This window comes from Capsella rubella, unplaced genomic scaffold (genome assembly GCF_000375325.1).
Source record: "Capsella rubella cultivar Monte Gargano unplaced genomic scaffold, Caprub1_0 scaffold_2, whole genome shotgun sequence".
Taxonomy (NCBI): domain Eukaryota; kingdom Viridiplantae; phylum Streptophyta; class Magnoliopsida; order Brassicales; family Brassicaceae; genus Capsella; species Capsella rubella.
This window is the reverse complement of record NW_006238922.1, coordinates 12,443,665-12,465,893: the sequence shown is the minus strand read 5'-3', so window position 1 is coordinate 12,465,893 and position 22,229 is coordinate 12,443,665. Positions and strand designations below refer to the sequence as shown.

General features: G+C 35.7%; 3 protein-coding genes across 3 annotated transcripts; 2 read left to right on the top strand and 1 right to left on the bottom strand.

The window, feature by feature from the left end:
- Positions 1 to 7,011: 7,011 nt before the first annotated feature.
- On the top strand, positions 7,012 to 8,216 carry LOC17894643 (sm-like protein LSM3B). Its single transcript, XM_006300293.2, has 3 exons — positions 7,012 to 7,228; positions 7,554 to 7,649; positions 7,980 to 8,216. Exons 1-3 carry the CDS (start codon positions 7,112 to 7,114, stop codon positions 8,058 to 8,060), a joined length of 294 nt encoding a protein of 97 aa, XP_006300355.2. The 5' UTR covers positions 7,012 to 7,111; the 3' UTR covers positions 8,061 to 8,216.
- A 43-nt stretch (positions 8,217 to 8,259) lies between these two features.
- LOC17896371 (exocyst complex component SEC5A) lies at positions 8,260 to 14,980 on the bottom strand. The gene is made up of 21 exons (XM_006301869.2): positions 14,363 to 14,980; positions 13,998 to 14,152; positions 13,810 to 13,895; positions 13,485 to 13,679; positions 13,279 to 13,406; positions 13,044 to 13,202; positions 12,799 to 12,903; positions 12,378 to 12,452; positions 12,008 to 12,145; positions 11,732 to 11,917; positions 11,445 to 11,573; positions 11,187 to 11,313; positions 10,897 to 11,107; positions 10,371 to 10,486; positions 9,987 to 10,215; positions 9,710 to 9,803; positions 9,535 to 9,612; positions 9,387 to 9,443; positions 9,146 to 9,295; positions 8,772 to 8,978; positions 8,260 to 8,682 (listed from the first exon to the last, which is right to left on the bottom strand). Exons 1-21 carry the CDS (start codon positions 14,792 to 14,794, stop codon positions 8,461 to 8,463), a joined length of 3,279 nt encoding a protein of 1,092 aa, XP_006301931.1. The 5' UTR covers positions 14,795 to 14,980; the 3' UTR covers positions 8,260 to 8,460.
- A 1,029-nt stretch (positions 14,981 to 16,009) lies between these two features.
- Positions 16,010 to 21,669, top strand: LOC17896480 (eukaryotic translation initiation factor 5B). The gene is made up of 13 exons (XM_006300590.2): positions 16,010 to 16,158; positions 16,278 to 18,273; positions 18,362 to 18,924; positions 19,007 to 19,114; positions 19,200 to 19,300; positions 19,394 to 19,484; positions 19,572 to 19,682; positions 19,775 to 19,840; positions 19,962 to 20,021; positions 20,133 to 20,690; positions 20,789 to 20,908; positions 21,033 to 21,149; positions 21,248 to 21,669. Exons 2-13 carry the CDS (start codon positions 16,329 to 16,331, stop codon positions 21,311 to 21,313), a joined length of 3,906 nt encoding a protein of 1,301 aa, XP_006300652.1. The 5' UTR covers positions 16,010 to 16,158; positions 16,278 to 16,328; the 3' UTR covers positions 21,314 to 21,669.
- The last annotated feature ends 560 nt before the right edge of the window (positions 21,670 to 22,229 follow it).

Genomic DNA, 22,229 nt, shown 5'->3' with positions numbered 1-22,229 from the left:
TCCTCCGTATTCTGATTTTTGGGTAAATGTAAATTAGTATTCAACTCTTTTTTTTTGTTACTATTATCAACATTTGTATAAAGTTAAATAACTATCATCAAATGACTTAATTGGATTTTGTTTTGGAGTTAAAAATAGAGAAATTTCATTAAGTTTATAAATTAAGGTGTTTTAATATTTTTGGATTTAAAGTTAGTTTTTTAAATAATATATAGTTCGAACCAACGTAACGTAAATAATAATAATATAATATAGATATTTAGTAATTATATTTAGTAATTTGTGGTTGATTTCCAAAATGTGAAATTAAGGTACACGTATTGAACATGGGCGCCTAGTTTTAATTGTTACTGTGGACTGTTGTAGAAAAAGTTGTTGTAAAGATTTTGGCTGTAAATATATTTAATAGTTACAAACGTAACGTTTTATAAAAAAAAATATTATTTATTTTAGCTTAAATAATAACAAAAATAAATTATTTTAGAAATTTTAAGACATTTAATGAAAGTTAAAGTGTAACCACTAAACAATGTTGTAGTTCATTTTTAGTGTTTCCATATCTTTTTCAAATCCATTTCTCCAATCACCATGCCAATCTTTCTGACACATTTTGTAAAATATAAGAAGACTAATATCTTGAATATCAATTTATAGGTTTTAATTTTAAGTGATTATATTGTATCAATTTGGGAGCATTACACTAAACAATTAAATAATATGACCAAAATTAAAAGTGTATTACTATAACTTTTGTATGTACTACTTTTTAATAGATACTCTTTGCAAAGCATAGGAAACTAATCACTGCTTAATTTTAGTTCATAATAAAGAATAATCATAGTGGAAACTGTTTTTATAATATTTTATAGTAAGAGAAAAACAAAGAGAGCGTAAATTTGGTGTTGTTTAAAAAAGAAAAACAAGAGTTTTATCATCATGGGGTGTATGTGCAATGATGGAAAAAAGTGGGCACAAAAAGATATATATGAAGGAAACGGAAGGATTAATAATTTTAATTACCAATAATTTATATGTTACCACTTACTACTACTGCTACCAAAATAAAATAAAAAATTATTGCAGAGAGACTTATCGACAGCTGCGCGTAAAGACGGTGGTGGTGATTATAACTATTAAGTTTGGTTTTTGTCCGTCCAGCTAAACTTTGTCTTAAAATGCAATCTCAAAGTCATTTTGTTTACTTATGGTCTTAGTTTGAAAAACTTACTAGTTTTGTACATACTTACGCTGCTAATCATAGATAAACTTGTAAGATAATATATTTTAGGGGGTAAAAAGTAAAACGTAAAAAAAAAAGTTGGTGGAGATGGAGGATCATAAAACTTTGCTTTACGTATTATTCAAAAATTACTATTTCAACCCTAACGTGGATCTCATAGACCTTTAATCATTGAGGTTTCTCTTTAAAAGAAAATTTTAAGCAATTAATCTAAGAATGTTTCTTTAGCTCTCAACGTTTTGAATAAACTAAACCATCCTGATTAACTGATTAGCTGGGTTTGTCCCCTCCCTGATCGCATTCACGCCAATTGTTTTCGCAGTAGTGATGATCATCCACACACTATATAACAAGAGCACACATTAAAGGTGACCATTTTATGAGCAATGAATCAATTTTGTATGAGCAAAAGAATAATTAAAAAAAAGCAATAATAACACATAAAAGGATGTGTTGGAAGGGAAGTAGTTAGATGTAAGTCGTTTTCGGGATTGAAGTAAATGGTGACCATTTCCCCTTGAGGCCATACATTACATATATATATATCAGCCTCCGTTATTCAAGTTTTTTTAATATTTTATATTTATTTTGCATCATCTCTTATTCTTAATTATCAAACTGATTTTGACGGTCGTTATTCAACTAAATCAATTATTTAAACACTTATAAAGTTAAAACGATGACTAACCTAAAGTACAATCATTGTCAATGGTTAAGAATATTAATTTCTCCAACGTCCCGTTTTAACCTACAAAATTCTTACATGACCAAGTCGGGTTATTTTAGATATTGAGTTATGCTAGGAATAGTTTATTTCTACAAGCTTTTAAGTATTTTGGTAAATTTAGTGTGCCCTCTTAAGACAACATTATTGGTAGGATCTTAACAAGTATTATAACTTAGTGAGCTTGGGAAATACTCCGTTCGAACTTTGCTTTAAAAATTTATTTAGTACTAGGGGACATATATTATAGCTAGCATAATTTTGATACAGTAGTACTGATGACTTAAATCTTTCCCAGCTTTTAGAATTTTTTGGGTTAGCATAATCACAGTGTCTCTATCTGAACAATCAGTTGATACAAAATATTCAATGTTTTTTTTTTTTTTTGGGTAAAATTTTAGAATGATCCTTGTTTGAAATGCATGAACTGCATAATTTCTCTCCAAACGCAGCAAATTTGTGTACATAATGAAGATTGAAGGTTAATTTATCAACCTACTCAGGACATAGCGTTGAGGTAAAGCGATTAGGAATGTTCATCGAAATTCACAGCATGATTAGGCAGTAAATAGCGTTAGATTTGAGTTATTTAATGAATTACACGAAAACGTATTGAAATGTGATATCAGGGACCATCCTTTTGGGTAGCTGACTCCTAAAAGCATTCAATATGATTTTTTTTTTCCTTTCTACGAAATCATATAATAGCCACTCGATTTTCGCATGGCTCGACCCTTAACGTTACAATTTTTTTTATAATCTTTTTACATTATTATTATACTAATAAAGTATATATTTTGATCTGTCGTGGGTCTTTTTCGTAGGTGCACTTCGGAGTTGAAAACGACCTATTATAATAACGGGTCTCAAAAAATAGTATTGCGTATCATTTTATGTTATATGCATCTATATATATATATATATATATGTTGTTGTTTTACAAAAATATGCGTTCTACACTATGTTTTAGTGAAAGATATTAATCTTAAAGGAAAGAGTGGTGTCGTCTTTTTGGTTTTAGATAAAGTAAAATGTTATCAAATCCAAGCAACGTGTATATATAAAAACTTATATCAATATAGACTATTTGCGTTAATTCATACTTACAAAATTAATACACAATGTTCATTAACATAATTTAATTAGTGAATTATATGCGGAATATACATGCAATGATCTAATATGATATATAATCGCATAAAAAATGATGTATCCATAACGAAAGGTAAATAGTACTATATGATTACTATTTTCCCAAATATGGAGAGTATACAAACTACAAACCCTAGGTGCTAAAGAAACTAACAAATTAGAGATTAAGAATTAGGTAGAAACTAGAAAACACAATTAGAAAAAGGAACAGAGACATTAGTGTAGAATAAAGCTTAAGTAATTCAATTATTGATGGGCCATGGTAATTTTTAAGGTGGAAAAGATAAAAAGGAAGATGCAAGTGGTTTTGAAGAAGGAGCTATATATGGACCCATCTAAATTACTGCACCAATTTACACCAACAAAAGAAAATATTGAAGGTGGAATTTTGTGTTGTAGTTTGATCCATTTTTATAATTTTATTCTTTCTACAACCACAACTTTTAAAACTTTTTAGTACTCCATAAGACTACTATTGAGGAAAATAAACTAGTAAGAAGTAGTAGTACTCAACTACTATTTTTTTCTTGTGTGGTAATATTAACTTAGGAGACAATTCTAAGATCAGCTTTAGTTACCATCATTACTCGCACGAGTGGCCTCTGCACGGAAAATCATACACACGTATATATACGCTATACACACAAATATGTGTTTGCACGGAAAATCACACACACACACACAGAACTATATACTGTATTTTTACACACACACACACACGAATATGTGTGTCAGTGTGACTGTGAAGGACTGTAATTGTTGTGGTCCGAAGTCGTCCGAACTAAGCAGTAATAAGCATCTTCTCAACTCATTTTCCTACGTGGATTTAATGTACTCTGCCTCTAGTGTTTTGCTTTGTTCTTGTCACGATACTATTATTCAACGCTCCGTTATTCATTTTGGCATATATTGACCATTCGTAATAAACTTTCAACTGCAAAACCAAAAAAATTACTTAATAACTTGTTTAGATTTCTCTGTTAATTATTTTTTACAGAAATGTAAAAATGCGAATTGTTTGTGCCAATCAGAAACTACAAGTTATGATAAACTACTGTTTCAAAAAAAAGAAAGTTATGATAAACTATACTATTTGCTTAGGTTAAAATATAATCCACATAGTAGCGTATATGAGTGGACTTATTATATACGTTCTCTATTTATCTATGTGTATATTAGTATATATATTGAATTCATTATTATTTTTCTCACATATACAGCATGAGATATATATTTAACGGCGGATTTTGGAATCATGTGAAGGTGCTTCGCTGTCGTAATTTTGTATTCTGACTTTTTTATGCTAATGAGCTAATCCGTTTTTTTATGGTGCTTCTTCTATAGAGTATCAATTACAATTTACAATTATGGTTATGATCAGTGATGTACGGTTTAAGGTGCGCTTCTTTACGAGTTTTATACAACCGACAAAAATTATAAGTCGAAACAGAACCGACATTTTTAAAATGCTGTGGTTTTTTTGATTTAACTTGCATACATAAATATATAATTACTACTAAACTCTCTCTCTCTCTAAAGACAATGTGTGAATGTGACTGGGATTGTTTGACGAGTGATGAGGATGATTAACATGTCTACATCAGTATATATATAAAAAAGTATTATATGATCTACCTAATTATCATGATTCATGGATATAAAAATATCGTATGGACATAACAAACAGAAAAAAACTAATTTTAAAATGGAAGCATTGGTACTCGAGGGAGGGAGGATTCACACAAATCACCCGGAGAATAAAAAATATACTTTGTATATATAAATTCAAAGAATAAAATAAACAAACAGATTCTGCTGCTGCTGCTGCTGCCATAAGATATGTATAAAATTATACGAGTAAAGCCCTAGCAAATTTAAACCATGTTAGATACTTCAACTATTCGGTTTAATCTTAGACAAAGACGATGAACGTTTAAATATAACAGTATATATAGTTTTGAGTGTAATAACATGATAATGTGATTTACTGCGTAATTAATTAAGGTTGAGGTTGGGAAGGGGTGTGTAAAAAAGAAAGAAGAAAGAAGTGGGGGGTAAGAATTAAGAAGAAGGAGAAAGAAAGGGGTAGAAAAAGAAATGAAAGGGCAAAGGTGAGTATGTGCACATGTTGGGGGAGAGAGAAGAGTTATCAACGGGGCACCACTTTCATTCATCTTCCCCTCCCCCATGTGGTTTTTTTACCTCTCAAAGTTTATCTGTCTCCAGCTCATCTTTCCTCTCTCTCTTACTGATTTAACCAAATTTTATTTTATTTTATTTTTTGTTCTTTGTGTACTTTTGTTATTTGTTGTTAATATATATCCACTGATTTTTTATTATTGGAAAAAGTACAATTTAAGCTTATTAAATCAGGTGATGTGTTTTGAGTTGGAACATGGGGGTTTTTTTAATAGGGTGTTTATCGTCATGTAAAAGCTTGTTTCTCTTTTTTTTATTTTTTTTTATGTACACGTTAAGCAAAATACTAACACTGTTAGTTTTTTCTTATACGAATTTAACTTTTGATTTGATAAATTTATGAAATGACATTGTTCATTGCGTAGTTTGGTTAGTTACGAACACTTTGTTTTTTTTTTTGGGTAATGATAATATGGGAAAAAAGGAAATGAGAAAAAAAAAGAAGAAAAGGCAAAACAAATTTGAAAGATTAAAAATAAAGAGAAGAGGAGAGGCTCTTGTGAACAAGGAAAGGGCAAAAAAAAGAAAAAAAGAGGTGAAAAGATTTGATAAAACAAAGCCAACTTCTCACTCACATTCTTCTTTTTGCTTTTTTTTTTTTTTTTTTTTTCCGATATTTCGATCACGCATTTCATATTTTCACCTTTTTATGTTTCTTCCCAATCTTATGCAATTAACAGTAATACAAAAGGCTTGATAAATATTAAAAAACAGTCATGCATTTACCTTAACTTTTCTGTGGGTATAATGCCATGGCCTAATTGTATTTCTACTAGCCCATACAACATTTGTTTTGGGCCAACCTTCTAGTTCACTAGTCCATACCACATTTCTTCAATTTACACCTGAAAGTAAAAGGTAAAAGCTTATGGAATAGAGAGCCAATTTAGAGGTTGGGAGTTTTGAACATTCTTTTCATTTTTCATTGATGATTTACAGGACATAATCAACCATCGAGAAGATAACCACTTTCTGTATCACCAAGATTATTACATTACAAATTATGAATAATATATCTTTACCTTCAACTTCAATAGCTAGCTAAGAGTATCTTTACCTTCAACTCTCACACGTGTGCTTATTTTATAGAACTGTTAAACGTTACAAAACTAAAAGAAGAAAAAAGTTTAAAAGCGTTATAAATATTTCTCATATCTTGTTCTAATTTTAGTTTCATATTAAATTTATTAATAAAACTGTTTTTTTTTGTATATAGCTTTAAAGCTGATTGGTATTACATTATAGAAACGCTTTTTTTTGTTTTGTTTTTTTAAAATACGTTGTGTAAAATATCACGGGATTTCTGCATCGAATCTATTCTCGAGAAATTGTTATGTTTTTCGACGTATTCTTATTTTATGGAACCGTTAAGCGTTACAAAACTCGAAAAATAAAACATAACATGAAAAACATGTGAAAACTTCATATTTAATATCGTAATTTATATTTTTGGTTAAACTTTCCATCAAAATTTATATTTATTTTAAAGTATCTCTTTACATATATTTTAGCTAATTTTTATGAAGCTTATGCAGAAGCCATTGACTGAATCTAAATAAATTGTGAGTCAACGGTAGGTTTATTTATGGGCCTAATATTTTATCTGTTGGGCCTTTACCCATATGATACAAATTCTTATTCGTAGCCCATATGGTATGTAAAGTAAAAATCTTATTTGTAGAACGAAATTGTTAAACTCGTGTTCGTGTCCGCGAGAGCAGAGTTTGTATCTGATTCGTCTGAACCAAAACCTTCCGAGAAGTGTTTCTAGTGGGAAGATATCTCTGTCTTACACAATGTCCGGCGAGGAGGACGCCACCGTGAGGGAGCCACTAGATCTGATTCGGCTGAGTCTTGACGAGAGAATCTATGTCAAGCTCCGTTCAGACCGCGAGCTTCGCGGCAAGCTTCACGTACGTATCTTCTTTGCTCTCCTTTGTGGGTCTCTATAGTAATACCTTGAATTTGTAACTACGAAGAACTCGTTCCACTTATATATTTTGTGTGAATTTTTGTGACTTTGTTTATTTTGCTGTTGCTGATTTCACTGTTTCGTATCGAATTTGGTATTTTCAGGGGAAAGTATAGGGTTTTGCTTTTGATGTTTCAGTTTTCAAAAAGTTCGAATTGGGAATTTATGGGTTGGTTTATATCCAATCCTGAACAGAGTTAGTAAATAGTAGACGATTTCTACACTCTTAGAGCTGAAAAGGTTTGATTTTTTTGTTATCCGAGCAGGCGTTTGATCAGCATTTGAATATGATTCTTGGTGATGTTGAAGAAACTATCACAACAATTGAAATCGATGACGAAACATACGAAGAGATTGTTCGGGTACGTGTGCTTTTCCTGACTCAATAAGGATTTATGGATAAATTGAGCTTTATTGATTGCTTTGACATTCATATATATAGCTCGATGAGTCTGTTTTGTAGCTGTGTAATACATTTACTTTTAACTCCCCGAATTGAAAAAGTAACATCTGATATTGTCATTATCCTACAAGAATGTTAAGTTGTTAGAGCAAAACAGAAGGGAATTGCTATATAACTGACTCTTTTAAGCTTCTTAGGTACTCATTAGTTGTTGAGACTCCTCTTGTTGTGCTAGTTTCTGGTCTAGTCCCTGTATGTGATTTGTTTCTTTTACTATCTTTGATTGCAGACAACAAAGCGGAAGATTGAGTTTCTGTTTGTGAGAGGAGATGGAGTAATATTGGTGGCTCCACCACTGAGGACAGCCTGAGTTAAAACTCATATCTGAATCCTAGGTTTAAGGAAAAAAAACCAATCTCTTTGGAGGTCCTTTGTGACTATTGTATTGGTGTGTTTAGTTACTTCTTGTCTTAACTCAAAAACCTTTGAAGAGGCCAAGTTGCTTAAATTTTCATCGTTACTCGGATATGTGTCTTCATCTCCCACAGGTTTTTGATACTTTCATCGTGTGATATCTCAATTACACACCCATTTATCTGAATTCACAAATAAAAAGATAGATTCTGAAGAAGTGCAACAAACAATAGGTGCACCAGAAACAGAAAAAAAAAAAAAAAAACAAGAGAGAATTATGACCATTTACGTACAAAAAAGAGACTGATGTTGTACTCAAAACAAAAAATAAAATAAAAAAGTTGCTATCTTATTTATTATCTCCGTCTGGGTCGAGCATGAATCGGGGAACCAGATGATTGTGAGCCTCTGTAGTTTCTGCTTGGAGAGTCCATCGATCCTCTGAAGGAAGAGTAGGAAGCTTTGGGCAACGGAGGCGTTGGCTCCAATGGTGTTGACTCTGCAAAGCATGCTGTATTCACACGAGTTCTCTCCAACTCTGGTTGTAGCAATTCGTTTGAACACTGTTTCGTTAACGCCTGTTCACCAGAAAAAAAAAAAAAACTGATCAAAATTGAGGTTTTGAAATTTTGATGGAATTTGTTGGAAAGAGAAGGGAATATGTTACGAGGAGGTCATCTGCTGAAACAGATTGCTTGTCATCAGAAGCAGTGTCTTCACTGCCACGGGTAGGTCTACGATTATGCCCTGGGGTTTCGACTGCTTCACTGATGCTCTCTATAGCTATCTCCAACACGGTTCCTTGTAGAGATTTAAGAGATGTGGTTGCATCGCTTGTAAAATATGGATTCAGTACTGTCTCAAAATATTCAAGCTGCAGCAATTATTGTGAAAAAAACAGAATTAGCAACTCACAAATCTACAAAGCTTTTCTGCTTCTGTATAGTCGTTTTCGCTTTTTATTGTTTATCATTATAATTTTGAGTGAGATCTGGTTTTTATTTGTCAGGATCTCTTATTGTAAAAAGAACAAGAAGTTACCTCAAACATCAGTTGACAGAAACCATTTGCGTCAATTGATCTTAGGTCACTTGATCTGTTTTCTTCCACAAGACTGAGAAAAGTGTCGATAAGACCTTCGATCAGAACCCCAAGAATCTTCTCCAGGAGGGGTTTGGCACCCGCAAAGACCTACAATTTTGATTATCAGTCATCAGAATTCAACAATAATGAAGCAAAAATCATCAGTAAAATTTCTTGATATAAAGAGCCATAGTATCACCTCTGCATGGACAGCTACAAGAGTGTGCAATAGCTCAACAGCCGCATCTCGTATGCCCTGGAAGATTGGAGTAAATATTTCAGTCTTTATTTTTCTTCATTAAAGTCAAGAGGTTAACAGTTAATAATATTAGGCATATATTTCTTACTTTCACTTGAGGTGCTGATCCCCACTGAATACCAGAGTCCAGCAAGTAATTCGTGGCAGCTGTTCTGATCAAATTTGCCTAATTACAGGTGAAATTCTCGGATATTTAAATTTCTATATCTAACACGTAGTAAAAAATATTATTTAGCTAACACGGCTGAAAAAAAAATCAATACCTTAGCAAAAGTGTAATGCTCGAGGACCTTCTCTCCAAGACCAGAGAAAGACATAACTAGATCTTGAAGATCGCTAGTGTCTTCATCTTTACTCCTGAATAAGTGAAAACACAAAGTAAAACTTAGTCTAGTGAATTTTAAAACCATATACAAATTCACTCAGGAGAGCAGTATACAATTGTGTACATATCTCCAAATTGGTTACCATCCAGAGAAGACATTGATAACTATTTATGTACAGAAGAGCTCTAATGACATTAATTATCCAGAGACAAACCTAGACTGCAGCCAGGTATATTTGAACTTGTTGTAAAGCTCAGAAGCAAGTTCATCTTTGCAATAACCTATATTACTCAAGACCATCAATAATCGCCTGTGAGGATCAACAACACTTCCGTAGGCGTTGGCTGATGGTTCTTCCTGATGATCATCAGAATATCCATTTTTCCAGTTTTCTTGTCTTGAAGTGCTTTGGGAAAGATCAGCACCAATTTGCTCCAAGTGCGCTGATACATGGTGAAAACAAATTAACATACCACAGATTTATCACTCACTCTATAGTTTGTGCATTTGCTTGCATATATGAGCCTTTTTATGTGCATATTTGGGCTGTGGGCATATGCATGTGGATATTATGAAATAAATTGGTAAAAGGTCGTACCAGCAAAATCCAGAAAACAGTTCAAAAAAGCCAGTCTGACAGATATCAGGATTTCTTCAATTTGGGCAAACATATCTTCTGATTTAGCAGCTTCACCTTTGACAGAGAGAATCATCCTGAAAAACGGTACACACAGAAATCAACAGCTAAACAAACTATACATAAGAAAACTGAAAATAGACATTTGTATATGCAGTTTTCCTGAATAGCAATGAAAAGCATACAAGACACGTTTCCTATCATACAACATGGTACGCGGTCATTTTATTCACGTCATAATCATGGTACAACAATTAACAATCACAATTAGCGACTATTCACATTTTGTTTTTTCTAATGTATACTGAGTAGACTAGACACTGATGTATGTACTAGAAAGATAGACGTCTGGAACTCTGGACACAATGGAAAAATGGGTTTTTCACTTCCTCAAAAATAAATAAAGAGCAATAATGCCCTTTCTGTATGTAGTCAACCACCAGATGCAAATGTTTTTGATATGTTACCAAAGTACGATTCATCTTACAGATTGATTTGTTCCATTCCAGAGACAATAACTGAACGGAATGCAAGAGGCAAGTAAGAGATGGCATATGGAGATCTATTCCTTTCAAGAATAGAAACTGGGATCCATGTCTCCTCTTTTGATATTCCTTCTGTGGAAGCCCTCATCCAAGAGCAAAGCCTTTGGATATAAATTTTAGTGATTTCCGCCTGGACTTTTCTCAATGCAACGACTGCAATAACCAAAAAGGTAATATAGCATCTATACTTAAATTAAACAAAAAGCTCAAGCTTCAGAAGAAGTTCGAATACCAGCACTGTGGGGCGCTGACTCTTTGGCTTCAAAAGCTTGGCATGCTTTTGATACTTCGTTGATGGCATCACTCATAAATGGGCGTAGAATGCATGATTCATCAAAATCACAAAATGTGCTGTTCACCTACAACAGTAGTCAGGAAAAGAATATCTTTAGAGTCACTTTATGCACAGATACCACAGGGTTGTCCTTCCAATGTGGAGAGAAGCTCCACAGAAGAGGTTCTTAATTAGAAATGGAAACAAAGATACCACCTTTGCTTCATACACAGAAATAGTCTTGCGTATCATCCCAGCAACTTCTTCCAAAGAATGTGTTGAATACCTTGCCTCTGTGACCTTTTCCTCAGCTTTATTGGCTGAAGTATCAGTAACTTGGGAGGACTGGGCAGATAAAAATTCAAATTTAAATTCAGATGAATAACTCTCTCCATATCAAGAAAGAAATAAGTAGGTACCAGCCTCAGCATAAGGAATGATAACTGAAGAATTTATCTACTCTTGGGGCTACATAGGGATCTAGGCAGAAAGATAGCCAATACCTTGGCAAATTTTCCACTGAAAATAGATATAGCTGTTTTCCAAAACACAGGGATATGATGAACAAGTACAGCAGTCAATCTTTTGATGTATCTTCCCTTCAAAGTATCAATCTCTTCGCTGGGAAAGTCCACTGATTGCAGGTCAACTTGGACTTCATGATTTTCAATAGAAGATGCAGTATCTGACTAAAGGATTGAATAAACGCATGTTATCATCTATAGAACTGAATCTCAAATAGTCTTTTAGTGATATATCATTCTCAATGCTGGACTTACATATGGAACACCATTTTGTTGAATCTGTTGCCACTTCGCATCCGAGATGGCTTTCTCATGAGTCTCGTGACGCAAAATTTCCACCCTTGCTTCATGATCATATGTACATTTCTCAAGCAAGCCGTGGATTCTATGATTCTGGTAAATTAAAGATCCAAGCAAGCTAATGTCACGAAATAAACGATGATTGCAACAAAAGTGTGGGAGCCACACTCACACACACACACACACATAAGGGTGCAGTTTTCACATTATATAAGGTGCTAAGCTGAAAATGATGACAGCAATCATAGGAAACAAATGAATGATTTCACAAGCTAGAAGTTACTCTTGAGGGTGGTAAAAGAGTGAGATCTTTAAAAATACCGACCTGAACATTTAGGTAATGCCACACAGGATCAGATTCGGGTTCCAGCTCCAGCAAAAGCCTCACAGTGTTTTCCAGCTATAATAAAAAATAGACTTCAGATATCAAGCCAGTACATAAACTGGAAAGCGTCAAGCCTCGTTTCTCAAAGTTTCCAAGAGGAAAGTATGAAAAAATTTCAGGTAGTTGTACACATGAGAACAATGAAGAAATTAACGAAGGACATGATTTTAGTTATTTTCTTCATGTACAACAACAGTGAAAATGTAAAGGGGGATATTCTTAATGGAACTTAAAAATGATGACTGCAATGTTGACAGGATAGCAGTGCTATGAGAAATTCATTTGGTGAACATATGAATGAAGGATTGCTCAGTTCATTCACTAGTTGACATTAAAAAAAAAAGAATTATAACTGACATACACTTGTGAAGTCTATTTTTGGATCTTCCATAGACTTGTATAGTGTGCCTTTAAATTCCAGCATAACTTTCTCAACCTCCTCGAGTACACGCTTGAGTATATTTACCTGAAAGCAGCTTGTTTTTCTATGTTGTCAATAGCCTTATTATGTAAGTAAACAAAATCGTAATATAAAGAAGATCCAGTGCTTATATGGAAGTGGATAGCATCTGTCTCAAGAGAGTGTAAATAAAATTTTAGGCATACATGAGAAGGGAGAGCAATAGATTTCGCCTTCTTGTATTCTCGAACAGCCAAATCATATTCACCCTTGCTAATACTGCTACGAATGATACTGGGTAAATTGAACAGAGTACGAAATCTCTGAAGCATTCCTTGTACAGACCTGATTTTCTCAGCTTGAGCCTATAAGTGTTTTAAAAAGGCTTCAGCAAATTCAAAGGGAGTGACAAGCAAAAAAGAAAATTAGAGCCATACTTACCTGTCTCTCAAAAAGAGGCTCAAATGCAAGATTGGCCCTTGATGTCACACTTTTCATACAATTGAACAAATGAGTTGTTCCTGACCCTTCGGGGTCTTCTTCAATCCGCTTCAGTTTTGACTCAATATCTATTAAGAATTCAGTTGTTTACATGAAAATGAGACAAGAAAAAGATAAATTATTCAGTTGAGAGCAATAATACATACCATCAATTGTCGTTTTACATGAGACGAAGCAATCAAAATTGTCCTTTACCAATTGTTTCCTTTGCAGATTCCGACCCTTTAAGTCACTTTTCAAGCCAAGGGCACCAGCCTCCAAATCTGCTGCACTCGTGTCTTGGTGAATGCGAGAAAGAAACAGCTTTGGATCAAAATGATCAGAGAAGTAAATCAACTTTTCTGCAAATAATTTGAAGAGGATACATAACAATTAGACAACTGGAAATTGAATATCGAATGAGCCCTCCAATATTTTATTGTTAGAGCTGTTCAACTCGAGTTGTAGTAGATATGGTGAATAAAGACATACCCCGAAGAGTATTATCCACTTTCTCAGCTTTTGATGGGCTGCCTGACGACTCAGTGATTAATCTCAATGTCTTATTGTCTATTATCCTACGAAGTAGAAAAATTCGGGTTTAGATAAGTTCTACCATATCCAAGGATAAAGTATCTGACTGGCTTTCCAATGTAAGCAAAACGAACGAGTGAAATTACCCTATTTTTAGTGGATCAATACATTCCATGCCCCGAGGGAATGACTGCAAACTTGTCAGAACCACTTTCTTGCCAAGTGCAGGGACTTTACCCTCTACTTTCTGAACCACGGGTGCCGTTCTTGATTCCCGCATATCGCGAACCCTACGGGCAAGCTGCCAAAATATCATCGTTATTAAAGAGAAATCAACATGATGCTATAGCTCAAACTAAGGTATAGCCTTGACCTTGAGTTCGGCCACACTAGAAACTAACTAAGAGAGTGAAATTTCTATCAAATTAGCCTATGTCAGATAGCAGTGAAACAAGCACAAATTGCAGCCAATTTCTAGCATTCACTGATTACTCTTGCCACAAATAAGTACCTCAGCTTCATTAACCCGTTTCCAACAATCAGGCTCCTCTCCATCCCAAGCACCATCATCCTCCTTCCTCGCTCTTCCCTTCTCACGAACATCGCTACCTCTTCCTCTCCCGGCGCCGGCACCGGCACCGGCACCGGAACCAGCTCTTTCCCTTTCCCTCTCCAAATCATCATCCCCGCTAGAAATGCTAAGCAATTCGACCTCCGACTCATCATCCTCATCCATAGAAGGTTTCCTAACAGCCGCGGCAGACTTCTTCGGGGGAGCGGCAGGCGCAGGCTTCTGCTGACGAGGCTGCTGCACTAAATTGGCAACAGGCTTGCGAGCAGATGCAGAAGGAGGCTTCTGATAGGTGAGATCTCTCTGAGCCTGCTCTTTCAAGGCCATTTGAAGAAGCTCATCTTCGTCTAGATCGTTGCTATCGCTGGACATGTTTCGGTGATTTCAGATGATCGTTAAGTCTCCTCCGCCTTGAGCTGTCTTGAGAGATCTGAGAAGCTTTTTTCGATTTGGAATTTTCAGTTTGTTTTTTTATTATATTTTGTTCCCGAAAATATTGATTTTAAGAGATAAAAAGGTGTGTACCGGCGAAGAAAAATCAAAAACATGGGCGATGTTAAGATATAAATCTATCTTTTCCGGTGTGGTGGCTTTGGCGGAATAATTTGGTCAGACATAATGTCGGTAACTTGATTTTTATTTTCAGATTTAATTTTACCAACTCTCCCATGTTCATTTAATTTTTAGGATTAGCGTCCCATATACTCTCATAAGAGAGTTATAGCTAATTGTTTGAGTGATCTTTGTTGAGATGTAGTAGACTACTACTACAACAAGAGTTTGGAACTGATTGAATTCTAGCGAGGCAAGACCTGTAAAAAAATTGGTGTAAAAGTCAAGAGTATGAGGGACGATAAATACTCTAATACTGTATGTTCTTCTATGAGCTGGTTATAAAGATTCATAGGAACATGATACTCGCCCTATTGTGGCATAATATGTTTTGTGGTGAGTATATGTATGATATAGCTGCATTCTAGATCCCCGACTTTTACAAGGCTGTCTGGGAGGTCCAAATGTTGAGAAAGTATAACCTGGAAGCTTTAATTGTTTTGGGACTTTTGAATCATATCGTTTCATGTGTTTGTCTCAATGTATGTTTTAGAAATGTGCTTATAAAAGAACTTCTAGCACAATCTTTTGAATGTTTACATGATGATTTCCCCAAAAAGAGAATATTACACTACCTACCAACTTTTTATTCGTGTATATTACCAAAACAGAAACCTTATATATTTGTTAAAAAATTATGATGATTTACTGGTCATTTCATAGTTTATATCATGGATATTTCAATGATTTTGATTCATTTTACATCGTTAAATTAAATTTAATATCATTCGATCCTAGAATCATTTATATAATTAAAATATGAATTTAAATTATCGATATATATTTGTGTTTCAACTTACTAACCAGTTCTTCCAATTTCATTCAAAATATTATTTGACGAAAAAAGGAAAAAAAAAAAAATAACAAAATGAGATGACTATATTAAAAAGGGGAAAAGGAAAAAAAACCAAATTAGAGCTGATATTGTCGAAAAGAAAACGGAGAAAAATATTTAACAACCGGTTACAAAAACACAGACTTATTTTAGAATCGGTAATCAAACCCTAAGGAAGCTTCACGCCGGTTTTTGTTTTGGCTCTCTCTATTGTTGTTTTTAGTCTCTCCTTGTCTACAACGCCGCGCTCTCTCTAGAACGAACTCGCTTAATTCCTCTCTGAGATAAGGTAAAGCTTCCTTCGATTCTCTCCTCTTTCCTAGCCACAGTCTCTCCTGTGGTTTCGTTTACTAAAAGGATTGTGTTGTGCCGATCTGAAAACCTAATTTTGTTTCCGTTATACTGTAGGCCTGGATTTGGTTATTCGGAAGAATTTTGAACCGACCCTTAAATTTATCAATGGGTCGGAAGAAGCCGAGTGCTCGTGCTGGAGAAGATGAGACGCAACCTGCTGCGTCATCTCTCGTTGGTGCTACTAAATCTAAGAAGAAGGCTGTTAAAATCGATGACGATGAATACTCTATTGGTACTGAGCTCTCCGAGGAGCCTAAAGTTGTTGAGGAAGACAAGGTTGTTATCACTGGCAAGAAGAAGGGTAAGAAAGGTAATAAGAAGGGTGCCCAGCTAGATGACGATGATGATTTTCCTGATAAGCTTTCCGTTGCCGAGGAAGACCATGTTCCGGAGATTGCTTTTGTTGGCAAGAAGAAGTCCAAAGGTAAGAAGGGTGCTGCTGCCGCTGTTAGCTTTGCCTTGCTTGATGATGAAGATGTTAAGGACGATGCAGAGGATCATGAATCTGATGCTGACAAAGATGATGAGCCAGTTATAAGTTTTACTGGTAAGAAGCATGCTTCTAACAAGGGTAAAAAAAGCGGTAATTCATTTGCGGCATCAGCTTTTGATGCGCTTGGTGATGATGATGATGATGCTAAGGATGATGATGAAGAAGAAGAGTCTCCTATCACCTTCTCTGGTAAGAAAAAGAAGTCCTCCAAATCTGCTAAGAAGACCACCACTAATTCATTTAGTGCTGCTTTGCTTGATGAGGAAGAAGAGACAGATGCCTTAACCTCTAGACCTGGCAAAGATGAAGATGAGGAGAGCCCTGAAATCACGTTTTCAGGTAAGAAGAAATCTTCTAAAAAGAAGGGCGGCAGTGTTTTGGCCTCACTAGGTGATGACTCAGTTGCTGACGAAACTAGTCAAGCTAAAACGTCTGAAACTAAGAGTGCGGAGGCTGTAGAAACTGGAAAGAGTAAGAAAAAGAAGAAGAATAATAAGAGTGGAAGGACAGTAGAGGAAGAGGACGACTTGGACAAACTTCTTGCAGAACTTGGAGAAACCCCTGCTGCTGGAAGACCTGCTTCATTGCCGCCCCAAGAAGAGAAAGTTCAAGCTCAGCCTGGGGCAGTTACACCGGTAGAGAATGCTGGTGAGAAGGAAGGAGCAGAAGAGACTGTTGAGAGTGCTGCAGCAAAGAAAAAGAAAAAGAAGAAGGAAAAAGAGAAAGAAAAAAAAGCAGCAGCATCTGCTGCAGCAACCTCTTCTGTAGAGGCTAAGGAGGAAAAACAAGAAGAATCTATAACTGAGCCACAACAGCCAAAGAAGAAGGATGCAAAGGGTAAAGCAGCAGAGAAAAAGATTCCCAAACATGTTAGAGAGATGCAAGAGGCTCTTGCACGGCGGCAAGAAGCGGAAGAGCGACAAAAGAAGGAAGAAGAAGAAAAATTGAGGAAGGAGGAAGAGGAGCGCCGGAGGCAGGAAGAGCTTGAGGCGCAAGCTGAGGAGGCTAAGCGTAAGAGAAAGGAAAAGGAGAAGGAGAAACTGTTGAGGAAGAAGCAAGAGGGCAAGCTTCTAACAGCAAAGCAAAGGACTGAAGCTCTTAAGAGGGAGGCTTTTAAGAATCAGCTCCTGGCTGCTGGTGGAGGTCTTCCTGTCGCAGATAATGATGGTGAGGCTACTTCATCAAAGCGTCCCATTTATGCCAACAAGAAAAAATCATCTCGCCAGAAAGGCAATGACACTTCTGTTCTGGTGGAAGATGAGGTAGAACCAAAAGAGAATCATGCAGATGAACGAGATCCTTTAGGTGAAGGGGGTTCAGCAGACACTGAAAAGGTTGATTTAATAGAGTCAGCAAACACAGACGAGAAATTAGAAACTGCTGATGTAGCTCAGGAGAATGAGGCTAAGGAAGATGATGAAGAAGATGAATGGGATGCAAAAAGCTGGGATACTGTTGATCTTAACCTCAAAGGTGATTTTGATGATGAAGAGGAAGAAGCTCAGCCTGTGGTTAAGAAGGAATTAAAGGATGCTATATCAAAGGCACATGATTCAGGTTAGAATAAAATGTTGTTATTTGTTTGTCTTCCTATTGTTTCATCCAGTGTCTGATATTAGTCTTAATCGTTTGAATTTCTACACAGACCCTGAATCTGAAAAGCCAACAGCTAAACCAGCAGGTATGGGCAAGCCAACAACAGCTGCTGTAAAAGCTGTACATGAAGAGGAAGATGCTACGCGGTCAAAACGTGCTACCCGAGCAAAAGATGCCTCTAAGAAGGGTAAAGGTTTAGCTCCCAGTGAATCTCTAGAGGGCGAGGAAAATCTGCGGTCTCCTATTTGCTGCATCATGGGTCATGTTGATACTGGTAAAACAAAGCTGTTGGATTGCATCAGAGGAACAAATGTTCAGGAAGGCGAGGCTGGAGGTATTACTCAGCAAATTGGTGCAACATATTTCCCTGCGGAGAACATCCGAGAGAGGACCAAGGAACTGAAAGCCGATGCAACACTCAAGGTGCCAGGTCTATTGGTTATTGATACACCTGGCCACGAGTCCTTCACGAATCTGCGATCAAGAGGTTCAAGTTTGTGCGACATTGCAATTTTGGTGGTTGACATAATGCATGGGTTAGAGCCACAGACCATAGAATCTCTAAATCTGTTGAGAATGAGGAATACAGAGTTCATCATTGCATTGAATAAGGTGAGACTGCTTGTCATTCTGCTAGGATATTTTGTTCTATGCTGTAAATACTTCAATGGAAAATTAAACCTTCCACGTACAGGTGGATAAGCTATATGGATGGCAAAGATGCAAGAATTCTCCCATTGTAAAGGCATTGAAGCAACAAAATAAAGATGTTACAAGTGAGTTTAACCAGAAGCTGAAGGAGGTATGTTATAATACGTTTAGAGTTTCTTATGTATATCACTTTGCGTACATATTGTTCAAATTATGTTTTTTCATTTGTATTCCAGACTAAAAACCAGTTCCAGGAGCAAGGACTCAACACTGAGCTTTATTACAAGAATAAAGACATGGGAGAAACTATCAGTATTGTTCCTACTAGTGCTATTAGGTATAAATCTCTGTTTACTCTTTGTAATTTACTGCATAACAGACAAGTTATTCATCTGAAATAGTTGGGTAACGTCGGTTCTTGATATTTTAGTGGGGAAGGGGTTCCAGATCTCTTGCTGTGGTTGGTTCAATGGGCTCAGAAAACAATGGTTGAGAAACTTACATACGTCGACGAAGTGCAGGTCTTTCTCCTTTCTCCTTTAGGTAACACTTGTTTCTGCAATACTTCAGCATGAGGATTCTGATCCTTTCTTGAAATTGTTGAACAGTGTACTGTCCTTGAGGTCAAAGTTATTGAAGGCCATGGAACAACAATTGATGCTGTGTTGGTAAATGGTGAACTCCATGAAGGTGATCAAATCGTCGTTTGTGGGCTACAGGCAAGTAAAAACTTATGTTCCAAGCCTAAACAAGTAATGCACTGGGTATACATAGAACTTAGAAAAGATCTTATATCTTCCTCATATTTCAGGGACCTATTGTCACAACAATTAGAGCATTACTGACTCCTCATCCGATGAAGGAGTTACGGGTGAAGGTATTCTCGATTTCCACTTCATGTGTCTTGTTTCTGTTATTCCTCCAGAAATATGGTCATGCATATAGCTTCCTAGGTTCCTTTTATATAAACAATGAGAATTCTTGGTCTGATATTTCAGGGTACTTATTTGCATTACAAAGAAATAAAGGCTGCACAGGGTATCAAGATTACTGCGCAGGTGATTAGACTGACACTACAATAATCTTAGTTGCTAGCCTCTGGTTTTGAATTTACTGATGTTGGATCACATCCTGAATATTGTTTCCCAATTTTGGGTTATGTCTTAAAGGGGCTTGAACACGCAATTGCTGGTACTGCCCTGCATGTGGTTGGACCTGATGATGACATCGAGGCAATTAAGGAGTCTGCTATGGAAGATATGGAGTCAGTTTTGAGCAGGATCGACAAAAGTGGTGAAGGAGTGTATGTACAAGCGTCTACATTAGGGTCCTTGGAAGCATTGCTTGAATTCTTGAAGACCCCAGCTGTAAAGATACCTGTCAGTGGTATTGGCATAGGGCCGGTGCATAAGAAGGATATAATGAAGGCGGGAGTTATGCTTGAGAGGAAAAAGGAATATGCTACAATTTTGGCTTTTGACGTGAAAGTGACTACAGAGGCTCGGGAACTTGCTGACGAAATGGGAGTTAAAATCTTCTGCGCTGATATCATATATCATCTATTCGATCAATTTAAGGCTTACATTGAGAATATAAAAGAAGAGAAAAAGAAGGAATCAGCGGATGAAGCAGTCTTCCCTTGTGTCCTTCAGATTTTGCCTAACTGTGTCTTCAATAAGAAAGACCCAATAGTCCTTGGTGTTGATGTTGTCGAGGGTATACTTAAGGTATGATATGTTTAATTCCCTACGTTTTCTGCAAGTCTCACACATGGCGACGTTAGTCCTAGGGTTCACACTCTCTGACCTGTCTTTGTTGTTTTCAGATCGGGACCCCCATTTGTGTCCCTGGCAGGGAATTTATAGATATTGGCCGCATTGCCTCGATTGAGAACAACCACAAGCCTGTTGACTATGCCAAGAAGGGCAACAAGGTGGCAATAAAGGTAATAATGGGATCCTTATGTTCAACAAAGCTTGCATTTGTTTACAGATAGAAAAGAGTTATTGGTTGTTGCTGTTTAAGCTTTACGTATTCATCTTCTAAAGAATGCTTTCTTTGGTACACAGATTGTTGGTTCGAATGCTGAAGAACAGAAGATGTTTGGAAGGCACTTTGACATGGAAGATGAACTTGTGAGTCACATTTCGAGGAGATCTATTGACATACTCAAAACTAACTACCGGGTAAGTTGTTTCCCCAGGAAGGGGTTTTCCTGAAATCATCATTTTGACAAAAACAAGAAAAAGCCTTGGATCTAAATCAAAACCCAAAATAATCGCAGGATGAATTATCGATAGAAGAATGGAAGCTAGTTGTGAAACTGAAGAACATCTTCAAGATACAGTAGATTCCCCTGAACATTATAATGTGTATTTTGGAGCTTGAAACACTCAAAGGCCTTGTTATGTCGTGTCTGCGTCGATGCAGAACAAACAGATTCATCTTCCTGCTTCTAACTGAAGCATTCACAGAAGATTTGAGAGAGATTAAAGAGAGACAAAAGAGTGTTTTGTTTTTTGCTTTTTTTCTTCTTCTCTCCCTGAAGAAAATCTTTCACGCTGGCAAATCTTCAGGGAAAGAAGAGCCTTTTGAGTCTTGAGAGATATATACACGTATCATCTTATATGCCCTTTTTGACTTATTTCCATTTTTGTTGACAAAGGAAAAATATTCTAATAAAATGTTTGCGTCTAATCATGTACCCTTCAGCTGTGTGGTACAAAATCTTGAGTTTTGATTTTAGAAAAATGGTTACAAAAATGAAAAAAATCACATCTAATATCATCAGTACATGAACCTGTATACATTTACTTATTATAACGGTTTTTCACGATAATGGAAGTTCTTTAGATGAGAAATGTTATTTTTATTCGTAATAATAATAATTTGGGGTGCGTGTAACTAAAAGCAATGCTCCTCGCCTCCTCCTTTTGTGGAGATGTGAAAGCATGAATGGAACTATATATACTGATGAGTACATAAGATTGTAGTGTATACGACAACAGTTTTTAATTTTTAAAGTAGCTCTCTTTTTCACTTTATGGATGTTGTAGAGATCATTGATATGTTATGTTCAATGTTATCAGTGATGTTTTGAAACTCTCTGGTCCATTCCTTTACTGTATTTATATAATTTGTTCCTTTATATATTCTTTACAAACATTATTTTTCCGTCAAATAAATATTTTGGCCGGCAATTTTCATATCTGTTTTTTTACGAAGAAGATAAATAGTTTATAAAAAATGAAAATTGTTTAGGTTTA